A 16573-nucleotide genomic window follows, 5' to 3' on the forward strand; every position below is an offset into this window, starting at 1 on the left:
TATAGCACTAAGTGACGTGGCTGGGCATGGTGGGGTCAGGCTGAGGCTGGACTGGATGATCTTAGCGGTCTTTTCCAATCTCAGTGATTCTGTGAGCCACCCCTGGTGCAACTTGATGTCATTAACTCTCATCCTATCAGTTACCTGGAAAAACAGGCTGACTCCCACCTCACTACACTCCTTTCACAGTGTTGTACACAGCCATCAGGTCTCCCCTGAGCAAGGCATGCAGGCAGATGGGACTGTCCTGTAACATCCAGCTCCTCATCTGGCAGAGCCGAACACGCAGCCAATATCAGGATGAAATTCAGACAAAACTCAGCACTGACGTCAGATCCCCAGTTTCTGTTTAGTGCTGGAAGCACAGCGCTGACGTTAGCACAACACGTAGAAAACGCTGACAGACAGCAAACATTTGCCTTTGAGAAAGCAGCCTCACCAACAGGTATTTCTGCACAGGGCAAACCTAACAAGGCCCCTCCGTGCCGCTGCCTCACCCCCTTTTTGAGGAGAAAGCCGGCATTTCAGTTCCTTTCAGAGAAGGCAGGCGGCCTGTTCCTGCGTCGCTGCTGCTGCACGAGCGGAGCTGTGGCCCCGGGCTGCCCGCACCCAGGCACTGCCTCGCCCGGCCTGCAGCGGCTGCGCGCGCCTCTGCCCTTCCTCCTCTTCCTCTTCCTCCTGCCGGCTGCTGCCCTCAGCGGGATGGACGCCATTGAGGAGCTGGCGCTCCAACCCTGCACTTCCTCTCTCTACTTGCGGCCTTTCCGCCTCACCTACCGGCAGGTGAGCAATCGAGCGACTGAATACCACCCTGCGATTCGCCGTTGAGGCCCGCCCAGCTTCTTCCCCCCCGCGTCCCTCCGCCCCTTCCCTCCGTCGCGGCCGGCGGCTGACGGAAGAGGCTGGAGGGCGGTGGGGAAGGGCAGGTGGGCGGCGGGTCCCTGCGCTGCCCCGCAGTCCCTCTTAGCGCCTCCCCCGCCATTTTGGTGGCGACGCCTTGCGAGGAAGGTTACGCTGGGGCTCAGGGAGTTTGTATCCCACGTGATTTCTTTTTAATGTTTTTTTATATTAAATGTGGTTTTCCTAAAGGATCACAGAGTCTTAGATGTTGAAAGACACCCCTCGGGTTCATCGATCCCAGCCTTTAGTAAAGCAGGTTCCCCGCAGCAGGTTGCTCTTCTGATTGGTTGGGATAATTAAATTGATTTGCAGAGAGTTGCAAGTTTTACACTGAATTAGTTGTTTCTTTTTAGGTCTTGGAAGGAAACTTGAAGAATGTTCTTTCATACTCTGAATTTTTGTTGGTTTACTGTGTAAATGGCACTTATTAGTTTTATTTTCATTTTTGAGTCATGCTGCATTTACTTAGAAAATGGGATTCAATTAAAATGCATGAAACTATTAACAAGATTACGTTTAATTGAACACAAGTGCCTCAGATGGGTCGAGCATGTTGAGAAACAAGGACGTGTTTGTTCACGTGCTGTGATTTGATAAGGGATGGCATTGCCACCAAAAGAAGAACACTTGTGTTATCTGCTGTCTTGCTTGACTTCCTTTCTCCTCTGTTTACAGGGGTTTATGCAGCAGCATAGTGAGCTGGGTCAGGGACCTGGTCCAGGTCAGGCTTAATTGGTCAAAAATGAAAGAATTTTTGACCTAAACCAGATCTCTTAAGTACTTATGTTAACAGAGGAGAGGTGGTAATCTGGTAGTCAGAGATGGATGTTTGGGGGCTGATGGAGGGTAGGGATTGTTTCCATTGGCCTATCCTAAAATGAAGCACTATCCTAAAATGAAGGTGGATGGAGGTTTATGTGGCATTGTACTAGCTTGGGTCTCCTAAGAGCATATGCTGACTGGCACACAACTGTCTGCACCTGACCTGGGAGATGGGCCCTAAGTTTATTAAAAGCACATTTTTTCATTTCAAAACTGGAGGCATTCAAGGCCAGGCTGGCTGTGGCTCTGGGCAGCCTGGTCTAGTGGTTGGTGACCCTGCATATAGCAGGGGGGGTTGAAACTAGATGATCTTTGAGGGTCCTCTTCAGCCCAGGCCATTCTATGATTCTATGATTTTAAAATCTATTAAGAATTGTTATAAACAATATTTCCCTTTATTTCCAAACATTCAAGAACGATTAAGCTATTGCACGGATTCCTGAGTATTTCATCTACAAATTGCACTACTTATGTGGAGATCATTTTGATCCCATCGCTATGGCTAAAACAATGAGCTCTTCAGCGGTTAAATATAAATTTAGATACAGATGATTTATATCACAGTTTATCCTTCGAGTCTGTTTATATCCATTAAACCTGCACCCCACTGAGCTGTAAACTACCATTGCTCTAGCGAGTTTGTGGACTGCCAGAAATGCACAGGAAACCAGAAGGTGATCCATGGGGGGGTTAAGTAAGAAATGCTGATGGGGTAAGGCTGTTAGCTTCTATAGGTTACCAATGCTGAAGGTGATTGTGTCAAACCTCATCAAGTGGAAGCAAAGACTTGGAAGACTTCTGTGTGTGCGAAGTGCTCCTGACCAGCAGGTAGAACTGTAGGCCAGAAGATTGGGTTAGTGCTTCATCCAGCTCAGTGTTTTGCTGAGTATCGGGGTGTTCAGACAAGGATCTGTGGACACATGCAGGAATGGAGTCATGTGTACTTTGAATCAAGTCTGGTGGTTCCTTTCATGTTAAACACAAGTTAGGTTTGTGTTCAGGTCTTAAGCTCGCCTGCATTTTGAAAGCCTGGATTTGATCCATGTTTATATAGTGCGAAAGTAGAAGCAGAAGTGCAGCAGAGGAGTCATAGAAATCAGCAAACAGCAAGTCCGATGCAGAGGGCTGTGTTTAAAACCACGTTTCAAAATGAAAATCTACAAGTGCCTTGGAATGGACCTCATTTTTCTATGTGCAATTTTCAGACGTAAGCTCTGTCCTCACTCACATATAGGATAGCATCTGGCTGTTAGTGTGCACTTGCCCCCATAGTGCGAACTGATTTGTTGTCTAAAATGGCTCTTTTTTCAAACATATATCACCTACAGAATTTGCTTCTCTACCAAAACTCCGTGGTAAATCTCTTTTCACTTTTTCCTATTGAAGTCTTTTTTTTTTGCTTTTCATAAATAATTTATTCAAGAGACCAGAGGGATGGCTAATGAGAGATTAACTCTATGCCCAAGGGCTAGGGCATTTCCCTGGGATGTGGTAGAGTCAGGCTGCAAGATCTTGCTTCAATTAATATTGCTTCCCACATCACAGGAGAGTGTTCTCGCTGCTGGGAAACACATCTGTGTGTAAATCTTCAGCTCTCTTTTGTGTATGTTAGCCAGACACTGGCCTATATGCAAGACTAACAATAAATAAATAATAACGAATGAACGTTGCAAAGCCAGCAGAGGGTGAGCAACATTGTGAGGATTTGGGTCAGCTTTAGGTACCTAAATGGGAATCTACATTCTCTGTGTTCTTAATAACAGTTGCATGGGATTTCAGCGGTTCCTAATGTTGGATTTGGACCATAACATAGGGTTTTGACAGACAGAACTCTGGTGAATCTTCCTGTAGTAATATGTTAGTGCATGCATTTGTTTGTCTGCAGTACCGGTAATTACCCTCTGAGAATTAGCAGAAGCAAAAGTATTTTTGCTCCAGCTCTCACTCTGCTGTTCCAGTTCAAACCCACCTTTGTTAGCCTGTTGACTAAATTAGCTCCACGCAGGAGTAAGTGACTTTGCATGTTCTTTTTGGTGACCTCTGAGCTGGGAACGGTGTCCTTCCATGGGAGGCAGAACACGAGAAGCGTTTAGATGGAGGAGTAATACCTTGAGCACCGATGGGAACTTTTGCCCAGAGCTCACATAAAAAGGTTTTGTGGATCTAGCCCAGACTTCTATAGCTTTGTTTTTGAAGGTTGTTCTGGCAAGGGAGTTCTTGCCACGGTTTCCTTGCATTGTATAAACATACACATTCATTCTGCTCAGGAACTTTCAAGAAGTTTGTTACTAGACTAATATCAACTGTCATTAATTTTCCCAGTATGCATGTGAGTGAGGCTGTATTCCAAAACTGTGGAATGGTGAATGGGCATCTATTTCCATTATGTGGATGGGCATCTATTTCCATTATGTGGATGGGCATCTATTTCCATTATGTGGATGGGCATCTATTTCCATTATGTGGAATCAACCTGAAAAACTACATCAGACTTAAGGATACGGTCAGTAATGGTAAAATGGAACTCTGCTCTTCTATGAGCTTCACATCCCTTCCACAGTTCAGAGTAGTTGTGCTCATGTTTCCTCCCCTGATTTAACGTTTCAAAGAGTTTATTTTGAAGCTAGATATGTAAAAAAAACGCTCCCTTTAATTGAATTTTAAGGTATGATACTTTCATTCTGTGTTAAGGGAATTAAATTATAATCTCTTAAAGTTTTACATTCATTCTAAAGTAATTTTCAATACTACTGTGGATTTTAACACAGGATGAACTTTATAATGGATGGATAGCATACAATTCATTAGTGAATAAGGCATGTCTTATTTCTAATCTTAGGTTCAATACTGTATTCTTTTGGGTCTATGAGCTACCACTCTGCTTCTGTGTCTTTACCATTTCACTGCCTCAGAGATGTCAAGAAGATTATACCCTGATTCTATGATAAGCTGTGTGCATGCAGAGCAAAAAACTCGGCCTGTATCATTCATGTCATGAAAACTTTGAAGATGAAAAGAGCAAAGCTGTGCAGTGTTAAAATAATAACAACAATCTGACTTTACATTCAAAAAAAAATAATATGGTTTATATGGTAATAGCAACATGAATGTGCCCAGCTGCCTGAAATGTTCTCTGGAACTTCCGTCTGCTTTTTTATAAACATAAAGCATTCTTTTTGTATTTTGACAGTTAAAAATGATGCTGTCGAGGGAGTAAACAGATTTTTAAGTTACCTGTTGAAACAAGTAAGTCTTCTCTTGAATCTTCAAAAGGCTTCAAGCAGTAGGAAATATGCTGCTCGCGAGTACATTCATTTTGCACTTCATTTTTGTCACAAAAATGGTGCAATAAAAGGAGATGCTGCAAAATTTGTTTCATTTTCTTCAATTTGACGAGTCTGTTCCATCAGTCCCTTAGCATCAATCTTATAAGCAAGCACGCTGCTTCTAGCTGAGGAAGCGTCTGAGCTGCCCACTGCAGAAAGCTGGGAGCATGTTAATGATATATTCTTCTCCAGGCATCTGGGATCCTGGTTGAGATAGATTTTGATCTGACTGATACGGCTGCTGCTGTGTTGACTGGGAAATTATGGTTGAAGTGCGACATGATTCTTTTGTATGGGTGGAAGAATAGAACCATGGAAGTTTCGCAAGAACAATGTTAGGGAGTTGAGCATGGAGGGAGCTGAGTTTCCTTTGAAAGGAACAGTGTTCTTTGTAATTGGAGCACAGGCTTAAGAAAAGAAATTACGGAATCTAGGTGTATCTGCTTCAGAATTCAGTTCTGGAAATCTGTGCAAGATGTATTTGTATGAGATATGTATGAATTACCAAAGCAGGAAATGAGAAGTGTTACTAAATAAGAGCAGGAGTTGAGAAGAAAGCAAGTTCTCGTTTTTGTTTCAGTGAACGTTATGCTGTGGAAGTCTGAATGCCTTTATCCAGCGTACTTTCAGAAGTGAATATAGACTCGTTTGAAGTAAACACGTGAAAATTAATTGGCAGCAACAAAACTTTGCATTTTTAGGTCATTCATATGGTGAGTCAGTAAACTTACGACAACAAACGTCACTCACTGGAAAGAATAAGGTTGTGTTGTGCATCTTCTGTAGCATCTTTGCACCGGTCTGAAATGTGCCTATCCTTAGGTAAGCGAGCATTAAAGTAGATCAGACTAGTTCATTTGGAAGGGACCTACAAAGATCATAAAGTCCAATTGCTGTGAGGTTAATATGTCATTAATGTCATCACTACACAGCTTGGTTGACTGTGGGGTATCTATGAAGTTGACACCAAGCATTAGGAGGAAACGTATGTGTTGTATTTTCCGTAAGCCAGTACTTTGCAGGTTCTCATACGCTGTTTTTGAGGGCTGTTGGACTACTTGCAGGTGGTTCATCAGCCAGCTAGGAGATCTAGGCTATTTAGCAGGTTTTAATGTGTTACCAAAGGTCTGCAGCTTCTGTGGAAGATGTTTCCAGGTCTGGAGGTGAAGAGGCTGCAAATCAGTGCCTTTGACAGCGCTGCTCCTGTAGCCTCATCTGTGAGGGCTTGTCTACACAGGACTTTCCTGATTGACTCCAAGTCTCATTCTACAACAAAGAGTCTGGTGCTGTTTACGTTAAACTACTTTCAAAGTACCATTGCACTTTGAATTCATACCCTACCTTAATCCACGCTAACCTTCCTGTGCATGCCCTCAGGCAGCAGTAAACGAAACAGAATGACTTTGTCCACACGGGGGTTTAATGGAGTTTAACTAGCAGAATTCAGGTTCATCAAGGTACTTACTGCAGATTCAGTTTTCTTGATGTCCTGGTATAGACAAGCCATAAGAATGAAAGTGGTTTAGTTCTGTGTGATTGAACCGTGTTATAAAACCCGTCATTGAGATTTTATTATGTTTTGTTTTGTTTGTTAACTGGAGTGGAAAGTGGGCTTTTTTTGACTCATTTGGTAGTAATTGCAGTTAGATCTGAACACTATTTTATTTCCCGTGTACTTCAACAACGAAATGCTGTATTTATTTTTCAGTTTGGATCAAAATACATATGTTTGCTTAAATAGCAGATACTTCTTTTTTCCCAGCGCAAAAAAAAATCTGTCATCTGAGTCATTACTTCAGCTATGACATTATGTGTATTCTGTATGTTTGAAGCAGATGAACGCTGTAACATTTTGAGTGTTTACAGCAAATCTGAGTATTATGGAAATGAGACCTTCTCTGTCAGTGGGAATATTCTCTAAAATGTCAAGTTTTGATGGTCTGTATGGGATGAAAATATGCCTTCTGATATTCCTGAAAATACAAGTGCATTTTCAATAACTATTTTACCTCAACTCCGGCTGTATTTAAAACACATTTGTGTCTTCATCTTTAGCTTACAGAAGGTCAGCTCCTGTGCTTTGAAAACTTACTACAAGCTCAGGCTGCACAAATATGCTTTACGCAGCAGGCGTGTGAAGTTTGCTGCCTCTCTGCCTTGCACTGGGATTCCTTCTTCTCCCTAACTTTATAACAAGTTTTTGCATCTCAGAACTCAGCTTCTCAGTGCTGTCCCCCAGACATCGATCAAAGGCTTGTTAGCACAGTAATGCTAAAGTTTACTGAAGTTTAAACAAAGTAAAGCTCAGTTTTTCTTAGTGGTCAGCTCATGTCATACTAAAGCCGCGATCGCTGTTCAAAACAGCATTAATTATTTGTTTCACGTCGTGGTTGCTGTGTCAAAATCCTTTAAATACCACATGGAGCTGAGAGGGAATCTTAGGGCCTGTGACAGAGCAGCTGGTCTGGACATGGGCTGATGCCCCGGTTGACAGGTTGTTGGATTAGAAAGAATATCAAAGGCAGTGAGCAAGATTAGGGATAAGTGAACATCTGACAGCAGTTTGCAGCAGGGGAGAACAGATGATAAACAATGGGAGCGGGGCGCGTGGGGGGGGAGAGGTGAGAAGGCCATGGGAAAAGTGTGGCGGCAATCACTGAAGCTCCAGGTTGCTGAGCCTCATGAATGGGACAGGAAATGGGATTTGCTGGGACAGATGTGCTGAGTGGTGATGAATACATTATAGGGAAATGAGGCTAAACTCCTGAAGGTGAGGGATGTGCTTTCTCTGAAAATACAAAATATGGGAAAAGAAGAATTTGGCCTTCTGGAGAAGTAATCATGGATACTCGAAAACTATGTGGAAAGAGTAATGCCAGTGGTAATTTTAATTGTGAGTCTGTAGTGTGACGAGCTCTAGGTTGTGTATTGCTGGCACAACAATACTACAGCAATACCACGTGTATAGTATTGCAAGTGTTTATTTTAAACCTAAATTTGCCAAAATGATTGAGTAGCCCGAGCGATAGAACAGCCTGAACAGAAGCTCTGAGTGCATAACGCTCAGACGCTTATTCTGTATCTGGCATGCATTATGCAGCACTCACATAACATATGTTTGATCCTGCCACCGTTGAAAGAGATGTGCTGGGGATCTTGTGAGGTCCTTCCAACCCTACATTTTTCTAATTTTGTTAATTATTGCATGCTTGTAGGAAATTATACATAACTGTTACTGCTGCTCAGAATATTGCTTCTGTACTTTGTGAACTTCTTTGTTTTCAGGTCTTGCTGGATCCCTTTCCTATATTTATGATACAATTATCTCAGAAAGCCAACAGAGACTTTCTGTGTGTTTACTGATAGGGCTCTGTGCCAGTTCACAGACTTAGAATTTCTCCAGTGTTTTTTTTTTTTTTGTTTTGTTTTTGATTTTTAAGCAAACCTCATAGAAAAAAAGCATCTCACTTCAGTAGTGTCATAGCGTGTTTCTTAAGCAGGAGGAAAGGCAAAAGGTATGCTTGTTTATGTTCATCTCAGACATGAAGGAGGTTATTTCATACTGTATTCTTACTCAGAAAAGGGAGTATGAGCTTGCCAAAATAAAGTAGAAACACAAATAGTGAGAGCCAGCAACTGTACAACATAAAGCTCAGTGTTGTAAGGACAAGAGGTGACTTAGCTATAATAGCAGTGCCCACCATCTGCTTTCCTGACCTCAGATCTCTCCCACGTGCTGCCTCTGTCCTAAAGATGAGAATATATGTGTCTGGCCTCCGTCAGTCCCTGTTTGCTCATAAGCTACGTGTACTGTAACTGCAGCTTAACTTTTAAAAGAACAGGGACCTGTGTAACAAGTGTCTGGGTTGAGTGGTTGTGTCCCAGAGCCTGACTTAATTAAAGTAGAAGTGCCCCATACAGCATTTTGATCACAGCGGTGTCACTCGAGTGCAGCAATTGTGCTGTCAGTAGAGTGCTGAAGTTCTTGGGTCCAGAAGTTCCCCTAAGTCAGTGATCAACAAAGATTGTACTTCAGGTGGCCATAATAATCAAGAAATAAAATGGTGGTCTGAGTGGCAAAGCATAGATCAAAACAGTATGCGCTAATGATTCTGGCTGGCATAAGTACTATCCTAATAGATCTGTTTTCTATTAAACTCTGATTTCTACATTTGCATGGAACCGTCAGCAGAGAACTTGGCCATTTGTTACAAGCAGTTCCCATTTTTAAAGAGTGATTAAAGATAATTTTCCATTGGCTTGCACAGTTCTTTAGTTTAAATCTCTTTAGTTTTAAACTGTTCCAGCACCTCTCTCATCATGAAGCTTTCAGAAATACTGAGCTAAAATGCAGAACAGCATATAAATCACTAATCTATTCAGTTAATCACTGATTAATTTGGTTAATTAAATATCAGTTGTATTTGTCTTCTAAGCAACAGGTCCGTACCAGCGCTCCCATTAGAATGGGTGAGAGTTTAGGAGATGTTTTGAAGATGCTTCTTGAATCTTTCTGTGCGTTACTTCTTTTCCAATGGGAAGAGGAGAAGGAGGTGGCACAATTGGAAGGTAAAAGTAAAATGGAGAAAACAGCAGAACCTGGAGCTCGTTGCAATCTGTCACTTTGAACTGTGTTGGGGGGGGGTTGGGGAGAAAGGAGAGGATGAAAAGCCCTGAGGATCTTTGTGAGGAGGGTCTGTGAGAAAGTCTTAGGAGAAAAATCTAAAGATTGTTACTAAGCCTTGGCTTCTATTAGCCCCCTGCTGCTGTTCTTCATCAAGTTATTTTAATGGCTTTCAAAGCAAGTGAGTGGAAAATGGTTTCTCTGGAACTTTAAGGAGCCTGAACTGAAAACTGTCATTGCTTTATAAGTAAAACACATCAAAGATTTGATGGAAGAATTGCTTGTTAAACACATTGAAGATTTTAATTAAAAAAAATGGGAGATATCATAAAAGAGACATCAAATCATCATAACTACCTAAAGGTGAAAGTTTAATGGCTTGTCATCTGCTCAGGAACCTCGTTTAAGTATCTCTTTCATAGCTTCTGTGACCCTCTGTGTGTGTGCATGTGTGCAAAATTGCCATGGCTGCTTTTTTTTAAGGTTATTTTTTTTCCTTGTGTGGAGGAAAAGCACACAAGTATAAAGTTGCATGTGGCAGTTGCTGCGCTTTCTAGTTTTCATTTCCCCGTGTATAGGGATGTCTTCTGGTATTTTCAGTATCAAGTGCTCCAAATCCTTCTATCTTTCTAAGATAGCCATTTTTCTTTGTGCTGTAATATGTGAAATATGTAGAATGTGCTCACTGTGTGAAAAGTACATTTGTGTATCACATGGGAATGGCACGAGTGTCTCTTCTGAAGCCATCCTCTCCTTTCCCACATTCCTTTCCCTCCACACAGTGGAGTCCTTCCAGTCAGTAAGTGGTTTTTAGAGTTGTACAGACCTTCTGCTGTATGAGAAGAGTTGAGTGCACATAGAAAACATGAGACACAGCAGTCCCACTCCAACTTGGAGCTTTACGTTCTTGAGCCAGAACCGTCCTCTTCTATATCATGCTGTGTGCGATCAAGGTATGCATTTAGTAAGCAAAACAATTGTTTTACAAGCCAAAAGAAGCAGCTCAGCAAGTACTTATTGTACTTATTTACAAGTCCATCTTAAAATTTCAGTTTCAATTCATTAGTTCTTTCTGGAGTTAAAACAGCTGCATGTGTACATAATTTAGACACTAGATCAGATTCCTAATGAAGAAAACTGTTTTTCCTAAGAGTTTGATATGAGACTATTGCAATCACTTGATGTTCAGTACGAAGTAGTTGGAAATGGAGTGTGTCGTCATCAACATTATTTGAGAGAGTCCGTATGTTTTGTATGATGTACGAGACCTTTTGAATTAGGATTATTGGCTATGCAATCAGCTGCATGGAATTTGGTAATGTTGTTATTTTCGTGATTCATTTCAATGATTTTAGCTGGTGTTCTAGTTAGCTGTAATAGTTGCTGTTCTTTGTGAAGTTGAAATGTACACAACACTGTGTTTTGCTGTTTAATGCTCTTGACTGTAAAGGGTTCCAAGCTCTGAAGGGCCAGGTGCCGAGAACCGTAGTATATGCTAAAATAAACTTGTGAAAATGTGGCCTTGTGAATACAACGGTGTATTTTTGCTCCTTATCAATATATCGATGAGGTCAGGTCTCTGTTTGCATTGTTTCTACTCAATCCTTATTTAGAGCAAAGGTAAAGCATTTTGTCTATCATCATCTTTACTTAGAAAGTAAGAAGACTGCAGCTGTAGTGAAGTGGCCACTGGCTTATTTCTGCAAGGCTTGGGCTGCTCTTTCAAGTGGCATTTCATAGCAGTGCAGTGTGTACAGCATAGAACCCAGTAATTTCTGCTTTGTACCACTCCATTCAGTTCAAGAACAGTGTGAGAGCATCTGCCTTCCATTCACTGTAACCAGTCAGTAATTATTGGTACAGAACTGCCTGCTATAGTACTTTCCAGGATAGCTCCTTCAGAAACCTGGCTGTTTCCATAAGTAGATCCTTGCTGAGGGTGGGTGGCTGACCTGTCAGCCTGCAGAACTCTGTTTCTTTTTATCCACTTTATCTCACTGCTTTCTCTTTGATCTGTGTGGAGCTTCACTGCTCTCACATGAACCGCCGGAACATACGAACCTCCTTGGAGCACTATGATACCATCCATTGAGAAGGATTAATTTGTAAAAGTAATAATAGAAATGCCGAGATTTAAGTGCAAGGATTATGTTAGGAGGTGGGGAGCAGAGGTTTAATCACCTCCTGAAAACAAGCAATTAGGGAAACTTCCACATTAAATGGAAAAAAAAAAGTCTATGTTGGAATTCTTTTTTTTTCATTTTTTTTTTTTTTTTTTTCTTTTTTAGACATAATTCAAAAGAACATGAGATGAATAGCAGTTGGCTTTGTGTCTTTTCTCCACTCTGCCTGTAGCTTCTCCTTTAGCCCTTGTGACAAATCAGTGGGCTGAAGAGCCATGCCTCACAGCTGGTTGTGCCTTGGGCAGGGGATTGCAGCAGTGTTATGTTTTGTATGGTCTTTTAGTCCTAAGAATGCACCTTGTCATTGCAATGGCAGATTTGTAATTGTTTGCAGTCTTTGTGGTATACTTAATGCTTCGTTCTCAGTCCAGCCCTGCTAAATCTGCGGAGCAAATCTGTGAACTTCATTCTTTGAGAGCTGAGTTACTTTTAGACTTTGGTAGGTAAGCACTTAGAGTTTGCACTGTCTTGGTAGTCTGTTGAATGAGCCAGGAAAAAGTATGTATATAAAGCTCATGGTATTCAAAGTACTGAGCAGACATGGTAAAAATGCCTAGACTTTGTCTATAAAAACACCTGCAGTGAGTGGTAACCTTGAGTTCCAATGGGAATAGAGTGTGTCAGAGGCGTCCCTTCCTACCTCTGCTTCTCCATGGAGACACCACGGTGCTGCACCTGGCTTCGTTCCCAACTTTGTTGGAACTTAAGCTCTCCCGAGTGCTAACCTTGGTCAATCTTGTTAATGCTGGTTCTTTGTTGGCACGTACCAGATTGGTGTGTGATGCAAGGTGTACAGTTCATTGAGCTGTATTGTTCCTGCACTGACTTGACTTCAGCAACAGAAATATTTTGGCCTTCGTAAGTTATAAAAAAAATGGATTTCTAAATTACTTTTAAAAGTCATACTTACGTGACATACATTATTGCTTTATGGATGCATTTGTAAAACCGAGTAACTTTGAAGTTCTGTACAATTAATTGTCTGCCTTTAAAAAAAATCTAATTTTAATGATACAGCAGTTTAATATACACACAGCCTGTTTCTTATCTTCAGGTGACAGTGTCAGTGGTTTTAATTTGGTTTTGCAATTGCAATGACATTTATCTAGTGTATGGGTTTTAATGTAGCTTTATTAGCAGTCTGGAAATGCAGTAGTCCAGGGTTGCAGTAGCAGAGGGCTAGATTCTTTTTTGCTTGCTCTTTGTCAGCCAGAGAAGATTTTAATCAGATCATGTCTTAAGCTGCAGTAGAATTTGTTAGAATGACTGAAGAGGTAATGAGAAGTATTAGACAATTGATGGTGGTGGTTAATGTTTGGCTGAACTACCAGTGGTAACATACGCTGTGGTTTTATAGGGTTGTCAGTGTTGTTTTCCTTGAGTGACATAGCAAAATTAATGATGAAAGGACACTTTCCTTCCTCTTCTGGATGAGGGTCATGACCTAGGGTAGCAAAGGAGAAATTACACTTGTAGGCGTAGTGGTTGCCTTGGGACTGATTATTTTAAGATTCATTTTCTCCCTCCACTGATTGCACTTGTGTTTGCTTCTCTCTGCGCTGTGCCTGCAGAGATGGGCTGAGAAGCCTAAATCCTGGCAGTCAGTGGTGTGAATGTCTCCTTCAGGATCGGAGATTGCAAATTGGTTGTCTTCAGCAGTCTGGAATTCTTTGAGATTGCTCTACCTGTAAGCAGTTAGGGGAATTGGGAGTTACAGGAACGTGATGTGTGCGCTATATGAGTAGTAGAAGGAGTTCAAGAATATCAAGTAAGATGTCGTACTGTATAGACTTGCGATGAATACTGTGTACTGAATGTTACTCTGTTCTGAAATAGCAACCACAGACTTAACCCCAACCCAGGTAGGTTATGTCGAGAGGCTGTTTCCTCTGGCTGTCACTGATTATCACTACTCTGATAGTAGTTAGGCCACTTATCTTGGTTACTGTGGCTACCAATGGACCAGAAAAGATGAAAACAGAGGTTTCCTGGAGATGTCTTCCATTTAAAACAAAGCTTTTATTTTTTGAATTTTAAATTTCTTTATAGTTAGTTACATCCCAGTAACGTTGAGTAGTTCAGAAAATGAACTAATTTACACAAAAAAGGAAAAGTCTGGAAAAAGAAATGAAATGCAGAGCATGTAGGAGTTCTCAGCAGCCCTGCATTTGGGTGTTTCCCTGGCTGCTAGGCTCAGGGCTGGAGCCAGCAGCTGTGTCTCCTGTAGCACCTGAGTCTGTAAGCACCTGATGGCTTGCAGTGATGAGCTGGAGGTTGAATGGTTTGCACTCGGAGTGCTACTCTGAATCCAGAAAGACTTTTGTCATTTTATGATATAAGGGAAAAAAAAAAAGGGGGGTGGGGTTGAGGTGTCATTTTGATTATTTTCCATTTTAAAACTGTCTAGTTAAAAATCTGACGTATGCCAGTTTCCTTACACCAAATTAATTCTGAGAAATTGAATCTGTGTTTTTTTTACCTCCAAGACTGTTTGGGGAATTTTATTTTTAATTTCCCTTAATGTTCTCTGGATGTGAGAGGTGTACAATAAGCTCATCAAAGGCCCATATTACTTCTCCTAAGGGACGCGCTCTTGATGTTCGAAGCACGTTTGCTTGTTCTGATACAGGATTGAGGCGATGAAGCATTACCAATTTCTGATCATGGTATACCCAGGACAATTGTGTCAGTTGCTTCTAGCATCACCCCCCTCTTCTAAGATTTGTGTATCAATCCCACTGAACTTAATAAAATCTTGAACATCCATCATTATTTGGAGATCAAGACTGAAGAACTTGAGAGAGACAGTCCTAGTTACTCTGGTCCCACCTGGTACATACCTTGGTGCAGTGGCAGCAGGCCTGGGAGTGGAGGAGCTTTTTTTGTCTAGGTCCTGTATCCATCTGTAGTGTGGCTCAGTGTGTGGCTGGAGAAGTATTTGTGCTGTTTGCAGGGCAGGAGACCATGCAGGAAGTGGGGAAAGGGAGGGTGGTCCTCTTTTGTTGGAAGGGCTGACCTGGGTCAGACTGGGCAAGAAAAAAAATGGTCGTGGCTGACATTTCCTGAGCTTTTCCTTTTGTTTCATCGATAGCAAATTAGCAAAAATAAATAAACAAAATCAGGCAACTGATGCTTTAAAAACAACAACACAACAGCAACAGAACAGAGGGAAAAGATGGTAAAGATGGATTTGTTTGCTGTGGATACAACAGGCTGTAGGAATTTAGGTGAAAGAGCATTGGAATATTCATTTACAGCTTGTTTCTGAAACATGCCTATTAGCAGTTGGTCCTTTACAACAGAATTTATTACAATCAACTTGATATCAAAAAAACCCCATCTGCATCTCAACTCAGAACATCACCAGCTCAGTATGTGACTTAAAATGATGTTAGTGACTATTGTGCATATCATGTTTCTCCATGCAAGCACCATATCCTTACTCTTTGTAGTATAGATTTCAATATACTACTACACTCTTGACTTTGAATAAATCATGTATAATATACATATGTGATCTCTCTTAATAGTAATGCATTTTAAAAGCATGAGAAAACAAGGACAGAGAGAAGGTCTGACTTCATGTATTCATGTGCATTTAATTCTCATGTTTTTAAAATTTCATTCAGAGGTAAGTGATCTTACTGATAGCTGAATGCCAAACTCAACTGCAACAATTCCATTGTTGAAAAGTACACACAAAAAACAAACTGTGACCTGAAAAGTAAACTTCCAGAGGATTATGAGAGAAAGTTTACTTACACATCAGGTATCTCACTTATAATTGTTCTGGCATTTGATGTACATAAAACGAACAAAGTGGCTTGGCCCAGTATTGCATTAACAGTTGAATAAATTAGTGTGTTCTCCATTGTTTATTTTACCTCCTAAAGTGTGAAAAAATTGCACCTTTGAACAGCAAATTCTATTGCCATTACCATCTGTTTGCAGTTTCATTACAAACTCCTACCAGAATAACCCTCACTTTGAAGAGAAAATTGATATGGGTTGTAAAAATTGTAGTCTATGACCTTAGGTTTCACGTCTCTTTAGGTAACCCTGGTGTGGTCTCTACTGGTGTCTATTAACGTTTCTTCAAGGAACTTTATCTTCCAGCTAATTTCAGATAAGAAGTCAAGTCCATGCCTCAAAGAATTTGTGTTGCACAGAGCTGAGCACCTTTACCACTCAAGATCCTCATGCAAGAAATGATCTCAGTAGTGACCACAGCAGCCTTGCCCTGCTCTGCCCTGCCCAGAAGTGCTGTGTCAGCGGGTGCTGTAGTGAGTAGGGTGATTTGTCCCTATGAATTTTGCTTGTCTTAGTCTTACTTAATTTAGTCAGAGCCAATTAACAGCAGCATTTCTGTACTTTAGATACAGAGTTTATTTTTAATGTATTTGAAAAGTCATCCATTTGTGTGTTTTGCATGCACTTTCCATAAAGGCACAAATGACTGAAACAGTCCTTTCTAACTGAAGCATTCAAATGCTGTTAAATATTTAGTTAAAAATTGCAAAATACCATTATTAGTAATCATGATGCTTTTAAAATAAGCATTCAGAATAGTTTAGGAATGAAATCTTAAAGCCTTTGTTTAAAAAACAAACATTTCCCCCAACCCCCCCCCCCCTCCTTTCCTCTTGAGCTTAAACAGTGGCTTGTTTAAAAAACAGTAAAATTCCATAACACTTAAACTCTTTTGAAGTAGTTCTTCA

General features: G+C 41.1%; 1 protein-coding gene across 1 annotated transcript in view; it reads left to right on the forward strand.

Moving 5' to 3' along the window:
• The first annotated feature begins 240 nt into the window (after window positions 1-240).
• Window positions 241-16573, forward strand: part of NUDT14 (nudix hydrolase 14) — a 48243-nt gene continuing 31910 nt past the window's right edge. Inside the window, exon 1 of the mRNA XM_072337943.1 lies at window positions 241-783. Within this exon, the coding sequence (XP_072194044.1) occupies window positions 301-783 (483 nt within the window). The 5' untranslated portion in view covers window positions 241-300. The remainder of the gene's footprint in view (window positions 784-16573) is intronic.

Source organism: Excalfactoria chinensis, chromosome 5 (assembly GCF_039878825.1).
Source record: "Excalfactoria chinensis isolate bCotChi1 chromosome 5, bCotChi1.hap2, whole genome shotgun sequence".
Lineage (NCBI taxonomy): Eukaryota > Metazoa > Chordata > Aves > Galliformes > Phasianidae > Excalfactoria > Excalfactoria chinensis.